Source organism: Miniopterus natalensis, chromosome 18 (genome assembly GCF_054644295.1).
Source record: "Miniopterus natalensis isolate mMinNat1 chromosome 18, mMinNat1.hap1, whole genome shotgun sequence".
Lineage (NCBI taxonomy): Eukaryota > Metazoa > Chordata > Mammalia > Chiroptera > Miniopteridae > Miniopterus > Miniopterus natalensis.
Window position 1 is genome coordinate 14,216,076 of NC_142098.1, and position 14,781 is coordinate 14,230,856.

General features: G+C 48.4%; 1 protein-coding gene across 1 annotated transcript in view; it reads left to right on the forward strand.

Annotated features, from left to right (window-relative positions):
- The window catches only part of CA5A (carbonic anhydrase 5A), a 37,723-nt gene extending 23,145 nt beyond the window's left edge, over positions 1 to 14,578 (forward strand). Inside the window, exons 3-7 of the mRNA XM_016197333.2 lie at positions 4,456 to 4,574; positions 6,285 to 6,380; positions 6,535 to 6,597; positions 11,764 to 11,919; positions 14,298 to 14,578. Coding sequence (XP_016052819.1) covers positions 4,456 to 4,574; positions 6,285 to 6,380; positions 6,535 to 6,597; positions 11,764 to 11,919; positions 14,298 to 14,441 — 578 coding nt within the window. The 3' untranslated portion in view covers positions 14,442 to 14,578. The remainder of the gene's footprint in view (positions 1 to 4,455; positions 4,575 to 6,284; positions 6,381 to 6,534; positions 6,598 to 11,763; positions 11,920 to 14,297) is intronic.
- The last annotated feature ends 203 nt before the right edge of the window (positions 14,579 to 14,781 follow it).

A 14,781-nucleotide genomic window follows, 5' to 3' on the forward strand; every position in this document is an offset into this window, starting at 1 on the left:
CATCTCAAAAATGAGCTAATAGTACCTGCTGCAAGGAGGTCCTATGTTTCCTGGGGGAACCTAAGTGCTTCGGACAATGCCCAGCAGGTAGCAGGTTCTCAGGAAATGCTGGCTTGTTAGGTAGTAGCGTTTACAGCATGTACTAACTGTCCATCGGGTGCTGACAGCCACACAAGCTGACAGATGTTGGCTGCACAGCACCCAGGAGGAGACGCTGACCAATGAGAGCCTTTGCTCTTTAATCAGCTATTTCATCCCATGCGGAGACCTTCAGTGGCTGCTGGGTTTCGTTCTTTGAGTGCTTCCAAACTGTCAGGCATCATGCTAAGAACTTTGTATTTACCACACCACTTAATTCTTGCAGTGCCCCTCTGAGTAAGCACTAGGATCACCCCTACTTTACACATGAACAAACTGAGGCTGGGAGCAATCCAGTAACTGGACCAAGATTGCTCAGTTTGGAAGAGACAGTGCTGGCATCTAACTCCAGACCCTTGCTCTTGACCACCTACAGAAAGGGCGACAAAACACTATTTCCCAGTTTTTACATAAATGCACAGGCACTCTGCTAGTGGGCTGTCTTTGCGGGTCAGATCTAATTTAAGAGACATTATTACAATGAGAGTCTTCTCTGTAGTCCAGATCTGCTGGCGTTCTTGAACTTAAAGTGCTTTTTTTAAAAAATCAATTTCAGAGAGAGAAAGAGAGAGGAAGAGAGAGAAACATCAAAGATGAGAGAGTCATTGATCGGCTGACTCCTGTACACCCCTGACTTAGGGTCGAGCCCACAACCCAGGCATGTGCCCTGACCAGGAATCAAACCTTGATCTCCTGAGCTCCTGGATCCTAGGTAGGTGCTCAACCACTGAGCCACACTGGCCGGGCCTTAACATGCTTTTTGATGTGCTGGTTTTCTCTTCTGAATTGCAATTTAAAGGAGTGAGGCTGCGTGGGCCAGACGGTCTGATCCCCGTGTGTCCCCACCAATCGGCCACAGGGCGGCGCCCCAGCCCAGCCCATGTTATAACTCACCCTGTGCCTTCCTGCCCCAGACCTTCTCCCTCCTCACTTATCCTAGAAAAGCTCACGTTTTGCTTATCTCTTTATCTCTATTTGCATGTTACAAAGCTAGTAAGGGGCAGCGGGCTTTGGGGGTTCTGAGTTTGCTTGGTCCCAGCCCAGGTTTCCAGCAAGTCCCTGGTTCACGTACAAATGACCAGATGTCGGCTTGAACGCGCGAAGATCTATATTCTGAGGCCCCACTGAAAAGAAATGCTTTCCTGCAGTGGGAAAGCCCCAGGATTTCTAAGAACAGACTTCCATTTATATTCGGGCTACTGGGCCTTTCAGAAGCAGACAGGCCGAAGTCCGACTGGTGAGAGCCTGCTTCAGTCAAGAATTCTGGGGGCAGTTTGATGTTGGAGTGGACCTGTGGCCCACGGGCTCCAGTCCTGCTCAGGGGCTGAACTTGGGAAAGCCTTCTGACCTCTGCATCTCTTTACCTGCCAGAGGAAGGAGCAATGCTCTGTGCTCACAAGTCCCCTCCCGTCCCAGCAGTCTCCAGTTCTGGCTCTCTGTTGTTGGCAACCGCGGGGAGTGATTTTTCTAAGTTATTTTTGGTGGGGATCTGGCAGACATCCTGCTAGTGGTGAATGTGTGCCTCCTGCAGTTGGTATCATTCTTTTTGGAGACCTTACATATGTACCTACATAGAATTCTAAGATGCTCGAGCTGGAAGGGGACCACAAGAGCCATTTAGGCAGTAATTTTTTTTTTTTTTTTTTTTTAATAGATGAAGGAGCTCAGTTTCTGAAAGGTTATATGATGTTTAGTCACCAGCACCATTAGTATCATTGTCGCCTGACATTTTACAAAGTGATTTCTCTGCCATTATCTCCATTTATCCTGTCAGCATTCCTCATTTCACAGGTGAGGAGGCTGAGGCTCAGAGAGGCTGAGCAACTTGTTCAAGGTCACACAGCAAGTTAGAGCTAAGCTGCAAATCCAGGTCTTTAAGTAATTATAGTGTTCTGTGGAATTCCCTAGAAATGCCAAGCACTTCCCAAGCTACCATGGGAAAGACTGAATTGTGCCGTAATACACAGATCTGCTTACTGAGTGACTGAATGAACCAATCCTCAAGCTGAGTAATCCCATTCATTCACCCACCAGGTGCCTCCAAGGGATGTGTCCTGGACTAAGTCTGAGAATACAAAGATCAAGACAGAAATGGTCCCTGTCCTGGGAACTAGACTGGACGGTACTTAACTCACAGCCTTATAAATTGTATTCACCAGTTTGTGTCTAATTCAATTTGTCCCCGACTTAGATGAAACACACATCATTCCTACCTTCTGGCACTTAACTTCTGGAAAAGATGATACAGGTGTGCATTGGTGTTCATGTGGTTACCAGCCACTCTCGGTCTCTCAGTGCCCAGGGCATCTCCTGGAGGACAGTTGGTCAGATGACAGGCATACTAGCCCCTGAGGCTCACCTCTCAGTCATAAGCGATGCATTTTGCTGGCGTTTGGTCTCTGGCTGTCCAACGCTACAACTCCTTTCCTACTGCAGATACAAGGCACCAGGCAGAAGTGGCGCAAAGACTCTCACTGCCTGTGTTTCATGGTTATGTTTTGTACTTTGAAGGGTAAAGTGGAAAGGCACACATTTTAGCATCAGAACTGGGTTTGAATCCTAGGTCCAATTGCTACACCTCATGAATTACAGGCAACCTGTCTAACTTCTCATCAGCAATTAATATACAACACAAAACTACAAAGGCTGATCTGCTCTAAACAATCACCCCTCTTGTTATTTCTAGCCACAGAAAATCTCCATCAAAGTCTTGCAATTCGCACCCCTCTGAGAGGCTTTTCTCTTTCATGCTCACAGTGCTCTTGGCCACCAGTAGAGTCAGACTTTATGATTTTAAATGTTTTTATATACTTGGTAAGGAAAGAGATATTTCTGCATGTTTTTAAAAATGGAGATGTAGTTCATGTGTATGTGTGTTAAGGAGAACAGAAGATCACTTCATGAAACCATAGAACTTTATGAATGGATGAGACCCTAAGGACCTAGACCAACACCCTCATTTCAAGTCAAGAAAGACGGTGGGAAGCTTTATGACTTGATCAGGAACAGAATCATGAGCTGAACCTGTTGTCTAGTTTATAGTTCAGTGTTTCCTGCTACGAGTACTTTTTATGGTAAAGACCAATCAGAAAACACCACTAGTCAGTAGTATTTGACATGTGGAGGAGCTGATGCGAGCAAGGGCCCCTGGAATTCACTCCATCGCTCTGCCATGTCTTCCAGACTTGTCCCAGCCACCCCAGTAGCACAAGCTCACTTCAATTAAAAGTGGGTTGTCCAGCTCTGGCCAGCGTTACTCAGTGGTTAGAGCATCAGCCTACAGACCAAAAGGTTGTGGGTTCAATTTCCAGACAAGGGCGGGTACCTGGGTTGCAGTTTCGTTCCCTGGCCCCATCAGGGTACATGCGGAAGACAACCAATCAATGTCTCTCTCACATCGATGTTTCTCCCTCCCCCTTTTTTTCTCCCCCCTCCCCCAACTCTCTCTAAAAAAAAAAAAATCAATGGAAAATATCCTCAGGTGAAGATTAACAATACAAAAAAGTGGGATGTCCAACAGTTACCATTACATCTGTAGCAGTTGTTCATGGAAATCTATTAGCAAAGTGCAGTTAGAGGCAGGCTAAGCCATGTACACCAGAGCCACGCAGGAGGTCATTAAAATGCAGAGTCTTTGCCGTAACCCTGAACCTCTGGATGGCACCCACAATCCTGCAGTTGGTTCCCCCATGAAGTATCCTCCTGTCCGAGCCCGTGTACATTAAGCTAACAGCTCTTGGGGAGGTTGGGCTGGGTATTTAGAGTGACTTAGAAAGGAGTATTCCTATAAAACCTGGTCATATAGTGGAACTAGATTAAGCTAGGGCTGCGTAAAGACCAGAACTGGTGGAAAAGGTAGCATGTTGTAGCTCAGAATTTCTTTGTTTTTAAATCTTGCTCTTTACATAATTAGTTTATGAAATTATTTGGTGATAGGATTTAAGCCCTTTTTTTTTCATTCAAAAGACATTTTCTTAAAAATTAAGGAAGTCTGGAAATCTTATAAGACGGCATGCATCTCAGATACGGTTTTTAGTACAGTATTTGCCTTATTGGTGCAGGCAGGGTTGAGGCTCCTACCGCCACCTGGCGGTAGCACTGGAATCTGCATTCACTCAGGCATTTACTGTGAGCAGGGTGTAGGCCTGCCTGGGGCCAGGTGACTGGGACGCGGGGCCCACCTTCCAGTTTGTCATTTCAGCATGACATCAGTCGAGAGTGGACTCATGTGACTTCACTTTAGACAGTGTCACAGCAATACCACAGCCCAACAAATAGACAAACTAACAGGCAAGTTCCACTGGTTTCATTTTTCAGGAATTAGTGGTGGCCCCTTGGAAAACCACTACCGACTGAAGCAGTTCCACTTCCACTGGGGAGCAGTGAACGAGTGGGGCTCAGAGCACACGGTGGACGACCACGTGTACCCAGCAGAGGTTTGTGGATATCATCCTAGCAGGGAATATGTGGGTGCTTTCTACGTGCCAGGCTCGGTTGTGGGGTGACCAACCATCCCAGTGGCCCAGAAAGGGGGGTGTGTCCTGGGATGTGGGACTCTGTGCTCAAACCAGAACAATTGGCCACCCTACCCATTCAATCACACAACTATCCTAAAGGGAGGGTATTATTAGTACTTTTATTTAACAGAAGAAGGGACTGAAGTTCTAAGTGGTTTAAGTAACTTGCCGAAACCAGACAGCTGGGATTCAAGAGGTTTAACAGCCTCTCACTCAGCCCCCCGGGGTTGCTGGTAGTTGATTTTGGACTCATACCTTCCTGTCCTTCAAGGCGTTTGAGGCCTCCTATGGAGAATCTGAAAATCTTTATAATACAGATCATCCTAAAACAAGTGATATTTGTAACATTCAAAAACGGGAGTCAGAGAAAAAATAAGCAGAGAGAAATGTTAGGAATTGGTTTTTGTAGTTATGGTGGGGTGATACATGGTGCCTTATAAATTTCCCCCAATATTTTATTATGAAAATTTTCCAACATACCCCCAAATGGAAAGAACTGTACAGTGAGAACCCATGCGTCTGCCACCCAGATCCTATGATTAACATTTTGCCAATATTCGCTTTATCACACTTCTGTCCACCCACCCGTCCCTTTATCCACCCACCAACCACCTGACTTTCGGACACATTTCAAGTTACAAACTGTTTTTGTTTCAACTATTTATTGCCATTGTTTTGGGACTGATACTGTAGTTCAAATCAAACTAGAGTCCGGCCAAACCAAAAAATAAAAATCACCTGTAATCACACACCCAGAGGTGACCTCTGGGGACAGCTTATAAATAGGAAGTTACATCTATTGTTCTAATGATACACATGGACCCAGCACCCCAGCAGAGGACCCCAGGGCCCTGGAATCCAGCAGCTGCGTGGACGGGGCTTGCAGACTCGGGGTTTGGGTCACCATTCAGAAAGACCTCCACACAACACATCCCCATAAAGAAATACGTATGGATGCCCAGGGCCCTTCCAGGTTCTGAGCCAGACCCGGCATCAGCAGCACCACACGCTCTCATCACAGAGAACCCCGAGCCAGGCCCCGGTGTCCCAGCTCTGCCTCCTGCTCGCCAGTGACCCAGGAAGCCTGTTCCCCAAGCCAGTCCCCTGCCCCTGATTTAAATCCCTATCATCTGGCCGGTTCTGATGCCAAATTTAGATTTGGGAAGACAGAAGGAGGGGTAAGTAAGGACACAGCGGAAGTTCAAAGGAGGGTGACAAATGTAGGGGGGAAAATGCAACATTTGGGGCATTAAAAATTATTTGTTGTTTATCTGAAATTCAAATTTAACTGGGAGTTCTATGTTTAATCTGGCAAATCACATTCAAGGATATCTGAAAAATACGAAAAATAGCAAATAATCCAACTCCCCGTTTCTATTTTATAAAGTTACAACAAGACTCTTCCTCTCCCACCAAAAACGCTGAGGCCCTTGCTCTCTGTGACTTTATCAACCCTTTGGGGGCTCCAAGCATGCTGGTGGAGCCCGCATTCCTTAAGCCAGGCTGCTCCTACTGAATTCGTTAAAACCACTAAATGGACACATAGGTCTGCCGTGCAGCAGGGGGAGCGACTGGTTTATTTCTTGCTGCAACATGATGGGTATAAATTCTCTTTCTCCTGTGTTTCAGCTGCACTTAGTTCACTGGAATTCTGTGAAATACAAAAACTACAAAGAAGCTGTGATGGGAGAGAATGGCCTGGCTGTAATAGGCGTATTTTTAAAGGTAACCCATTGCTAGGGCGTAGCTCTCCTAGTGAAGAAAGCGCGCTCCGTGACTAAGAACTGCTTCTTGAACACAGTCTACGTAGCGTGAGGTGTGCTTGTCGCCCCGTCCTCTGCCTTTTCGACTGAACATTTTGTGTGTCTGTGCCGTGCAGCTGGGGGCCCTCCATGAGGCACTGCAGAAGTTGGTGGAAGTCTTGCCAGAAATAAAATATAAGGTAAGCTACGCATATGAAAATCAGCATCATTGGAAAAGCAAGATTGTTTGGAGTATTGACTCCTTGGCAAGGAGAAAAGCCAGCTGGTGGAAAGAGTGCTGCAGAGAGGGCCTGAGTCCCATTCTGGAAATGGAACTCACTGGAGCTGACTCCAGTTGTGTCACCAGCCGGCTCACTCTCTGACATTTGTGTCACTGCTGTTCCTGGGGCCCCTCTTGTCTCAGCATAAAAGGGATGCTGGTTTAGATTTGGAGTTCGGTCATTCGGGCAGCAACTCGAAGATTTTCGACATGTCCCCCGCACTGGTCCTGTCCCAAGCAATGACATTTATGAGTGATAACATTTGTTTTAAAACTGATTGAAATAAACACCTATTACCTTTAAGAGTGCCTACCCAAGTGCCACCTGGCACACTCCCGGGGGAACTTAGGATCACCCCCTCCCCGAGAGCATGGGGACCACGGGAAGAGGGAAAGTCCCGCAAACCCACCACTCTTGCGTGGCAGAGCGCATCTTGGCCCAGCTCCCCTTGGACGCGTTGTTGCACAAAGCACAACTCAGAAAGATGACAAGGACAACACTGTAGCTTTTCCCTAACATCAGCTAAGAAAGCACTTTGATGGAGAAGTGGAAATTCCAAAGAAATGCAGTTTATTTGTTTGGTACCAGACAAAAGCATTCTGAGACGGAAGGAGTCACCGTGGTCCTTGAACGTGTGGACGGATGGGGCTCCCACCTGTCTTAACAATGGTGAGCTCGGATCCACAGGAAAGCTGGGGGTCAGCCCTTCCTTGGTTGGTTCACAGGGGTCCTTTGATCTGTGTGGTACATTCTCTTTGATGTCGACCTAAGGGTGGACCTCGTGGGACCGAGACCACATCACCCTCCCCACCGCCACTGCCATGGCTGCCGGCTCAGGAACTCCACAAGGCCAAGGTGCTTGGAGCTCCCTCTTCCTCGCTGGCCTTCGGCCAGAGTAAACCTGGGCTGTTTTCCCCACCAGCACCCACCTCCTCCATGGGGTGGTCTCCATCTCCTGGTGGGAAAGAAAGGAGCTGGCTGTGTGCTACTCAGGGGAGTGTTTTCCTTCTAGGGAAGGCCCTGGAGCATCCCCCCCCCCCCCCATGGGCTAACTCAGGGTCTCCTGGGCCAACCACATGGGAGGAATGGTGTCAGTGGGGCAACGAAGACGCTGCCTGGGCTCAGCTCTGGTCCTGAGGATCATCTCTGGGCCTCAGTTTCCTCCCCTGAAAAGTAAGACTTAGAACCTTAAGAGGTCAAAAAAAGGCCCAGGCTTGGCGAGCAGGAGCCCATGCTCCATGGCTGGGAAGTGTAATCTACTAGAGTGATTTATCGCCGTTAGCACTCCACCCTGGGCTCTAGGTCGATTTGTAAAATTTGGCAGCATTATGAGTCACCTCTGTGTTGTGCATTCTGTCGGTTTTAACACATTCATAGAGTCACGGGTCCCCCACCCAGGGCCACACAGAGCAGTGCCCGACCCCGCACGTGCCATCCTTCGGCCCTCGCAGAGTCAAACCCCCTTCCCCGCAAGCCTTGGGGACTTCTGATTTGTTCCAAACCCTATGGTTTGGCCTTTTCTCCCATTTTTATTCTGCTGTGTTGTACCGAATGGAGCTTTCTTTGTAAGCTACCTTCTCTCCTTCCAAAGTGGGATGTGCATTTTAGAAGAGAGAACAGGGAAGACTTACGGAGTGGGCACCGGTCCCCCAGGAGCTGGCCTGTCTGTGTCGGGGATGGACGGTGGACCAAGCTGCGCCGTGCGTTCCCAGCCGACACTCTAGCCAGCAGGGGGAACAGTTTTCTGTATCACAGGCTGCTCTGAACCCTAATGTGCTTTAGGAACAGGACACAGGGCTCCTGGGGACGTTACTAGAAATAGGTAGATGTCCTCTCAAAATTGTAATTGGCAAGAAACTGGCAGAGGGCAGAGCGGTGGTGCACCAGCTGCTCCTCTGTGTGACCCTCTGCCTTTGCTCCCACCTACAGCCCTTGAGGCGGGAGGAACCAGCCGGCTTTGAGGCAGACAGACCTCCCGTAGCATCTGTATTCGGCCACTGTCTAATTGTGTGGCTTGCGGAGAGTCACTTATATCTATCTTACTTTCCTCATCAATAACATAAACCTAACCCTGCAGGGGTGGGGAACGTCCAGCCCGTGGGCCTTTTGGTCTGGCCCTGCCGAAGCAACCGCAGGCGGGACTCAAAATTCAATAAATCTAGGAGCTTTTTTCATAGCTCATTTTTAAGTTGATAATTTTGTATGGCCCTCGAATGATGCTATAAATATCCAAATAGCCCTTGGCAGAAAAAAAAGGTCCCCCACCCCTGTGGCCAAAGGGTGGTTCTGAAAATTCAAGGTAATAGCTTCAGACGTTGTCTGGCAGCCTTTGGGGCTGGGGACAAGGGGAGGAGGAGGGGATGTATTTGTCACCACACACCCACTGGTATTTTTTGCATTTTGTCCCATGTGCATATGAGACCTGTTTCCTTCAAAAATTAAGTAGACCAAACAATGGGACCAAGCACCAACACAGTACAGCCTGGAGAAGCCTGGGCGATGTGAAGCTGAGTGAGAGAAGCCAGACGCAGAAGTCCACGTGTTGTGTGATTCCATTTCCAGGAAATGACCAGAAGAGGCAAATGCATGTGGACTGAAGGCAGAATAGTGGGGCCTGGGGCGGGGCGGGGCAGGGTCCCCAGGTTAGGGAGTGACAGTCAAACAGTATTTACTGGGGACCTTTCTTCTGAAGCGATGGAAATGTTCTAACTCGACTGTGGTGATGGTTGCACATGTCCACCTGTGAATATACTAACAACCATAGAATTGTACACCTGAAGCGGTGAATTCTATGCTCTATGAATTATGTTCCAATTATGCTGTTTTGAAGACATTCCTAGGTAATTAATTGCAAAGAGGAACAATACCTGTGCCCACGAGGAGCCTCGGAATTGTCCGTGGGTGTGCACCAATTTACTGCCTTTTTGTTGGCAGCTTAACGAACATCTCCCCACTTCTGAGTGATGGGAGCCAGCAGTCAGTGTACAAGTCTGGTCGTCTGCACCCCTTGCCTTTACCTCCGGAGGCTGGGGGGAAGGGTCCGATTGGCAGGGAGGCCTCCCTCCTTGGGAACGAGAGGATGCCTGCTCCCTGCTTGAGTGTCCTCCGGCAACGCCCAGCCCGGGCTGGTCCGGAGTTGAGGCTGGTTGTGTTGTGTTGCTTGCAGGCCTCTCAGTCTCACTGGACTTACAGAGGGGTCCCTGAGGGATCCTTTCCTTTCTGAGCAAAAGCCTGCTCGGATGCCTTTGGCTTACAAGGAGGCAGACAGTGGCCCAGAGGCCCTCCTTTGTCTTTGTAGCCTGGGTGGCGCACTGAGCAGCGTCCAGACAGCAGCCCCTTGCTCCTGCCTCTGCTGGTAGACTTCCTTAGCGGTCCCGCCCTAGGCAGAAGCAGGGGTGTCCCCATCTGCAGGCTCCCCCCACCCGATCTCTTTTTACTGCCTTTGTGTATCATTTACTCACTCCAGTCACCTGGCCTCTTTGCTGTTTCTCTAGCCCATCAGCCTCACCCTGCCTCAGGGCCTTGGCACTGGCTATGACCACCCCGCAGAACCTGTATAGCCTCTTCCTTCACCTCCTCCATGTCTTTGCTCAAATGTTACCTTCCTGGGAAGGCCTTCAGGACCACCCCTCTTACAACACTCCCCCCACTGCCCTACTTTATTTCCTCCATCATAATTATTACCATGTAAACTGCTAGATATCTACTTATTATTTGGTGTGCTGTCTGCTTTCTGCCGGTAAAAGTTGAGTCCCATTAAGGCCGATGGCTGTGTACCCCAGAACCGAAATAACATCGGGTTCACCGCAGATGCTAAACGCAGAGCTGTGAGGGAGGGAGGGAGTCAATGGGGCATCCCACCGACGTCACTAGGAACTCAGAGGGGCAGGTTTCTCCCTACCCTTTTATACAGCACAGGAATCGAGCAAACGTGAATTCTGAACACAGGGCTCCCAAGCAGGACATGCTGATGAGAGTCCCTGGTGGGAGCAGCGCAGAAATCTGGGGATGCAGTGGTTGAGAACAGCTATCCAGGTCCATCAATCCCGCCTGTTCCCTGTGAGATGGAAAATTCTGGCGCAAGAGTCGGGGAACAGGCTCAATGCAGGGCACCCTCCTGAGCGTATGTCATTACCACGGCTCTTACGGTAGGGACGGCTGCTTGAAAGAGCAGTTCAGCTGTCCTAAAGGGGCAGCCACAGTGGAAAACAGTGCGACGGTTCCTCAAGAAACTAAACATAGAATTCCCATAGGATCTAGCATTTCCACTCCTGGGCAGATATGCAAAATAATTGAAAGCCGGGTCTTAAAGAGATATTGATATATTCATGTTTACAACAGCATTACTCACAATAGCCAAGGGGTGAAAGGTATCCAAGTGTCCACTGAGGGATCAATGGATAAACACAGTGATATATTAATTAGTCAGCCTTAAAAAGGGAGGAAATTCTGACACATGCTACTGTATGGATGAACCTTGAGGACATTATGCTGAGTGAGATAAGCCAGTGGCAAAAGGACAAATAGTGCATGATTATTCCACTCATCTGATGTCCCTAGAGGAGTCAGGTCACAGGGACAGAAAGCGGGAGGGTGGGTGCCAGGGACTGGGGGTGGGGGATGGGTGGGAAGTTAGTGTTTAATGGGGACAGAGCTCCAGTTTGGGAAGATGACAAAGTCCTGGAGATGGATGGTGGTGATGGTCACACAAGCAGTGTGGATGTACTTGATGCCACAGAACTGGAAAACAGTTAAAATAATAAATTTTGTTATGCATGTTATGTTACCACCGTTTTTAAAAGTGTAAGTTTTTCACAGCCTAGGCATATGAAAAGAAATAACTTTAAAAGAAAAAATAGAAGCATTTGGTAAGGATCCATGCTCTGCCGCAAGGGTCATATTTTTTTATTACTACTTCCAAATGCGACAACTGTGGCCTCACAGCCTTTATCTCGGGAACACACTTCCCTTCTAGCCACGTGGAAGCCACAGCTCCGAGATAAAGATGGAGCACCGTCCCCTTCCTTCCAGAGCCTCTGCTCCTCCACCCCAGCACTGATGCAGCCTGTGGTCTCTGTCTCTCAGGATGCACGGGTGGCCATGGGCCCCTTTGAGCCTTCCTGCCTGCTGCCCACCTGCCGGGATTACTGGACCTACCCGGGCTCCCTCACCACTCCTCCACTAACCGAGTCTGTCACCTGGATCATCCAGAAGAAGCCCATCGAAGTGGCTGCGAGCCAGGTGAGCTGCACCTGTAGCTGGTGTAGTGGGACCGTATCGAAGGAATTGTTTGGCAGTGTCACTAAGATATTGTAAGCGAGCATCGTGGGGTTTTATCTTCTGGTGCATTTTGGATGTTCCCGCCTCAGGAGAATTTTCCAATTGAAATACAAGCTCGTTGAGATTGAACAGAGAGATTCCTGAAATCACAATTCTTTGACCTTGAGATATTAGTGTGTGAGAGAGGCAGAGACAGAGAGAGTCGGGGGTTGCTGGGAAGGGAGGAAGAAGAGAGCATCTTAGTTTGTTCCACTTCTTTGGATGATAAAACAGTAAGTTACAGAATTATATATGCTGAGAAAATTCCAGAAGGATTGCATCAGTCAGCTATTGGTACAATAATGCGGAGTAACCACGCAAAACTCAATGGCTTATAACAAGCATTTGCTTTTTCTACTTGAGGATCTGCGGGTTGGCTGGGGAGGCTGTATTTTAGGTTGCGGATGGCTGAGCTTCACAGAAGGTGGTTGGTGGTTGGGTCGGGCCCAGTGTCTCTCATGCTCCTTGGATCAATGACCACCAAGGGCTGGTTCTCTTGGTAAATGACAAAAAATGCAAAAGGCAAGCCAAACCGCAAATGCACACTTAAGGCATCTGCTTTCATCACACCCATTCACACCCTGTTGGCCAAAGCAAGTCACAATGGCAAGGCCAAAGTCAGTAGGGGCGGAGAGGTGGTGAGTGGATATTTACTGAACAATACTCTGATTTGTCACATAGATACATACCAAAACGTTACTACTCATTGTCCCAGGGTCATAAATCTGCAGTGGTTTTTATGCTCTTCCTTTTTCTTGTCTAAATATCCTATTTTTGTAAAATAAGTAGATATTTTTGTAAAATAAGTATATATAATATATCTACTTATTTTGTAGTATCTTTTTCTCTGGAAATCTCAAGAATTGGGAGAAAGTCCACCTGTCTAAGGCAGTTTAGATTTAGGGATGACAACTATGCAGCAAGCATGGTGTCACTGTCCCACCCCTGCCCAGGGCAGACATTTCTGATCAGTCATAGCATTATTTATCACCTCTGGCTCAGATACTTTTTCTGAGGGCTCTAGATGCACTCTTAGAGGTTCTTCCAGCCTCTTGAGCCTGTGCAAATATTCTTTAAAAGTCATGGAATGATGCCCTTTGCTTTGGGAGTCTGAACTTTGATGAGATGTGGGCTGCAGATTACTTATCCTACCCCCAAACCAGAACTGTTGCAGACATCAGAAAGGCCTTGGCAGAGGAATGACCCTTGTCCCCAAGACCCCTCTGCCATTCACAAACATGTAATAAGCACCCATTCTGTGTCATGTTTGTAGCAGGAGAGGGTGGGAGAGGGGTAAGAAGGGAGAGGGTGATACAAAAACAATGATGTCAGTCTCTGGAAACTACTGGCTGGTGGGAAATGAAAACATAGGTGGATATTTTTAAGGAAAGGTGGTGAGTATTATACAAAAATACAGAGCAGGAGCCCCTTACCCTGACCAGGGGGACTGGGGAGGTGATGTGTGCACCCCCTGGACAGTGGGAAGGAGAATGCCGAGTGGTGGAGAGGAGAAAGGCTCCATGTCTGAGAAAGTAAAAAACATGTGCAAAGCAAGAGCAGGGAGCTTGAGCGTCTGGGGGACTATGTGCACCATGCAGATCTAACTTAATAAGTGGTCACTATGTAGATAAGATGTCTTGTCTCTATTAATTAAACATGTGAGTTATTTTCACAGAGTTCATAATTACATTCTGAGAACAAAGGAGATGACACATAAATAACCTTTTAGTCCCTCGAGTGAAAAGTAAATCAAATGTTACTTCAGCATTTATATTGTATGTGTTAGATCTCTACTGCTGTGTAACAAATAGATCCAAAACTTAGTGGTTTAAAATAATAATAATCACTTATTAAGTCTCAGAGTTGCTGTGGGTCAGAATGTCGGTGCTTCTGGCCTGGGATCTCTCAGGGAGTTGCAGTCAGATGTCAGCTGGGGCTGTAGTTTTCTGAAAGCTCGCCTCAGGCTGGAGGATCCATTCCCAGAGTGGCTCACACCGGTGGGGCCTCCTCCCGCGGCTGCAAGTTGGTGTTGGCTGAGGGCTCAGTTCCTCTCCACGTGGGCCTCTCCGTGGGGCCAATTGAGTCCTCGCAACACGACAGCTGGCTTCCCCAGAGCAAATAATCCAAGAGGCCATGGTGACCACTGCAAAGCCTTTCCTGACATAACTCAGGCGTCACCTCAGCCATATTGGCCATCCCTGATTCAATGTGGGAGGGGACTACACAAGGCACCAGGGGCACCTGGGAGCTGCTGCCCCCTGTCCCTGCCCCCAGGTAACTCTGATAGCTCTCTATTCCAGCTGGCCGCCTTTCGCAGGCTCCTGTTTACCGCCCTCGGTGAGGAAGAGAAGGCCATGATGAACAATTACCGCCCGCTTCAACCCCTGATGAACCGGGAGATCCGTTCATCCTTCCAGGCCGCCGAAGGGGACACCAGATCCTAAATGCATTACGTCCACAGCAATGGGCAGAACTGACTTTAAGAAGAGGAAGTATTGTTTCCCAAGTTTCGTGGTCTGATCATATGTAACCTCTGAAATTAAAGAGAGAGACAGAGATCATTGTTTCGGTCCACGTGCTTTTCAGCTGCAAAATGGAATCACTTAGGAGAAAGTTGAGTATGATAGGGAATGGATATCATGGGACTCTCAGAAGTGCATGGCAGCCTCAGGGGCTGAGTAAGCCCCGGGTGGCTGAGGTCATCTGCCCAGCTTTCCCTCACTTCCATGCTTTCGTCTCTCCAAGTGGGTGTCCTGTTTCTCCACACTCACGGCCCCCCCACAG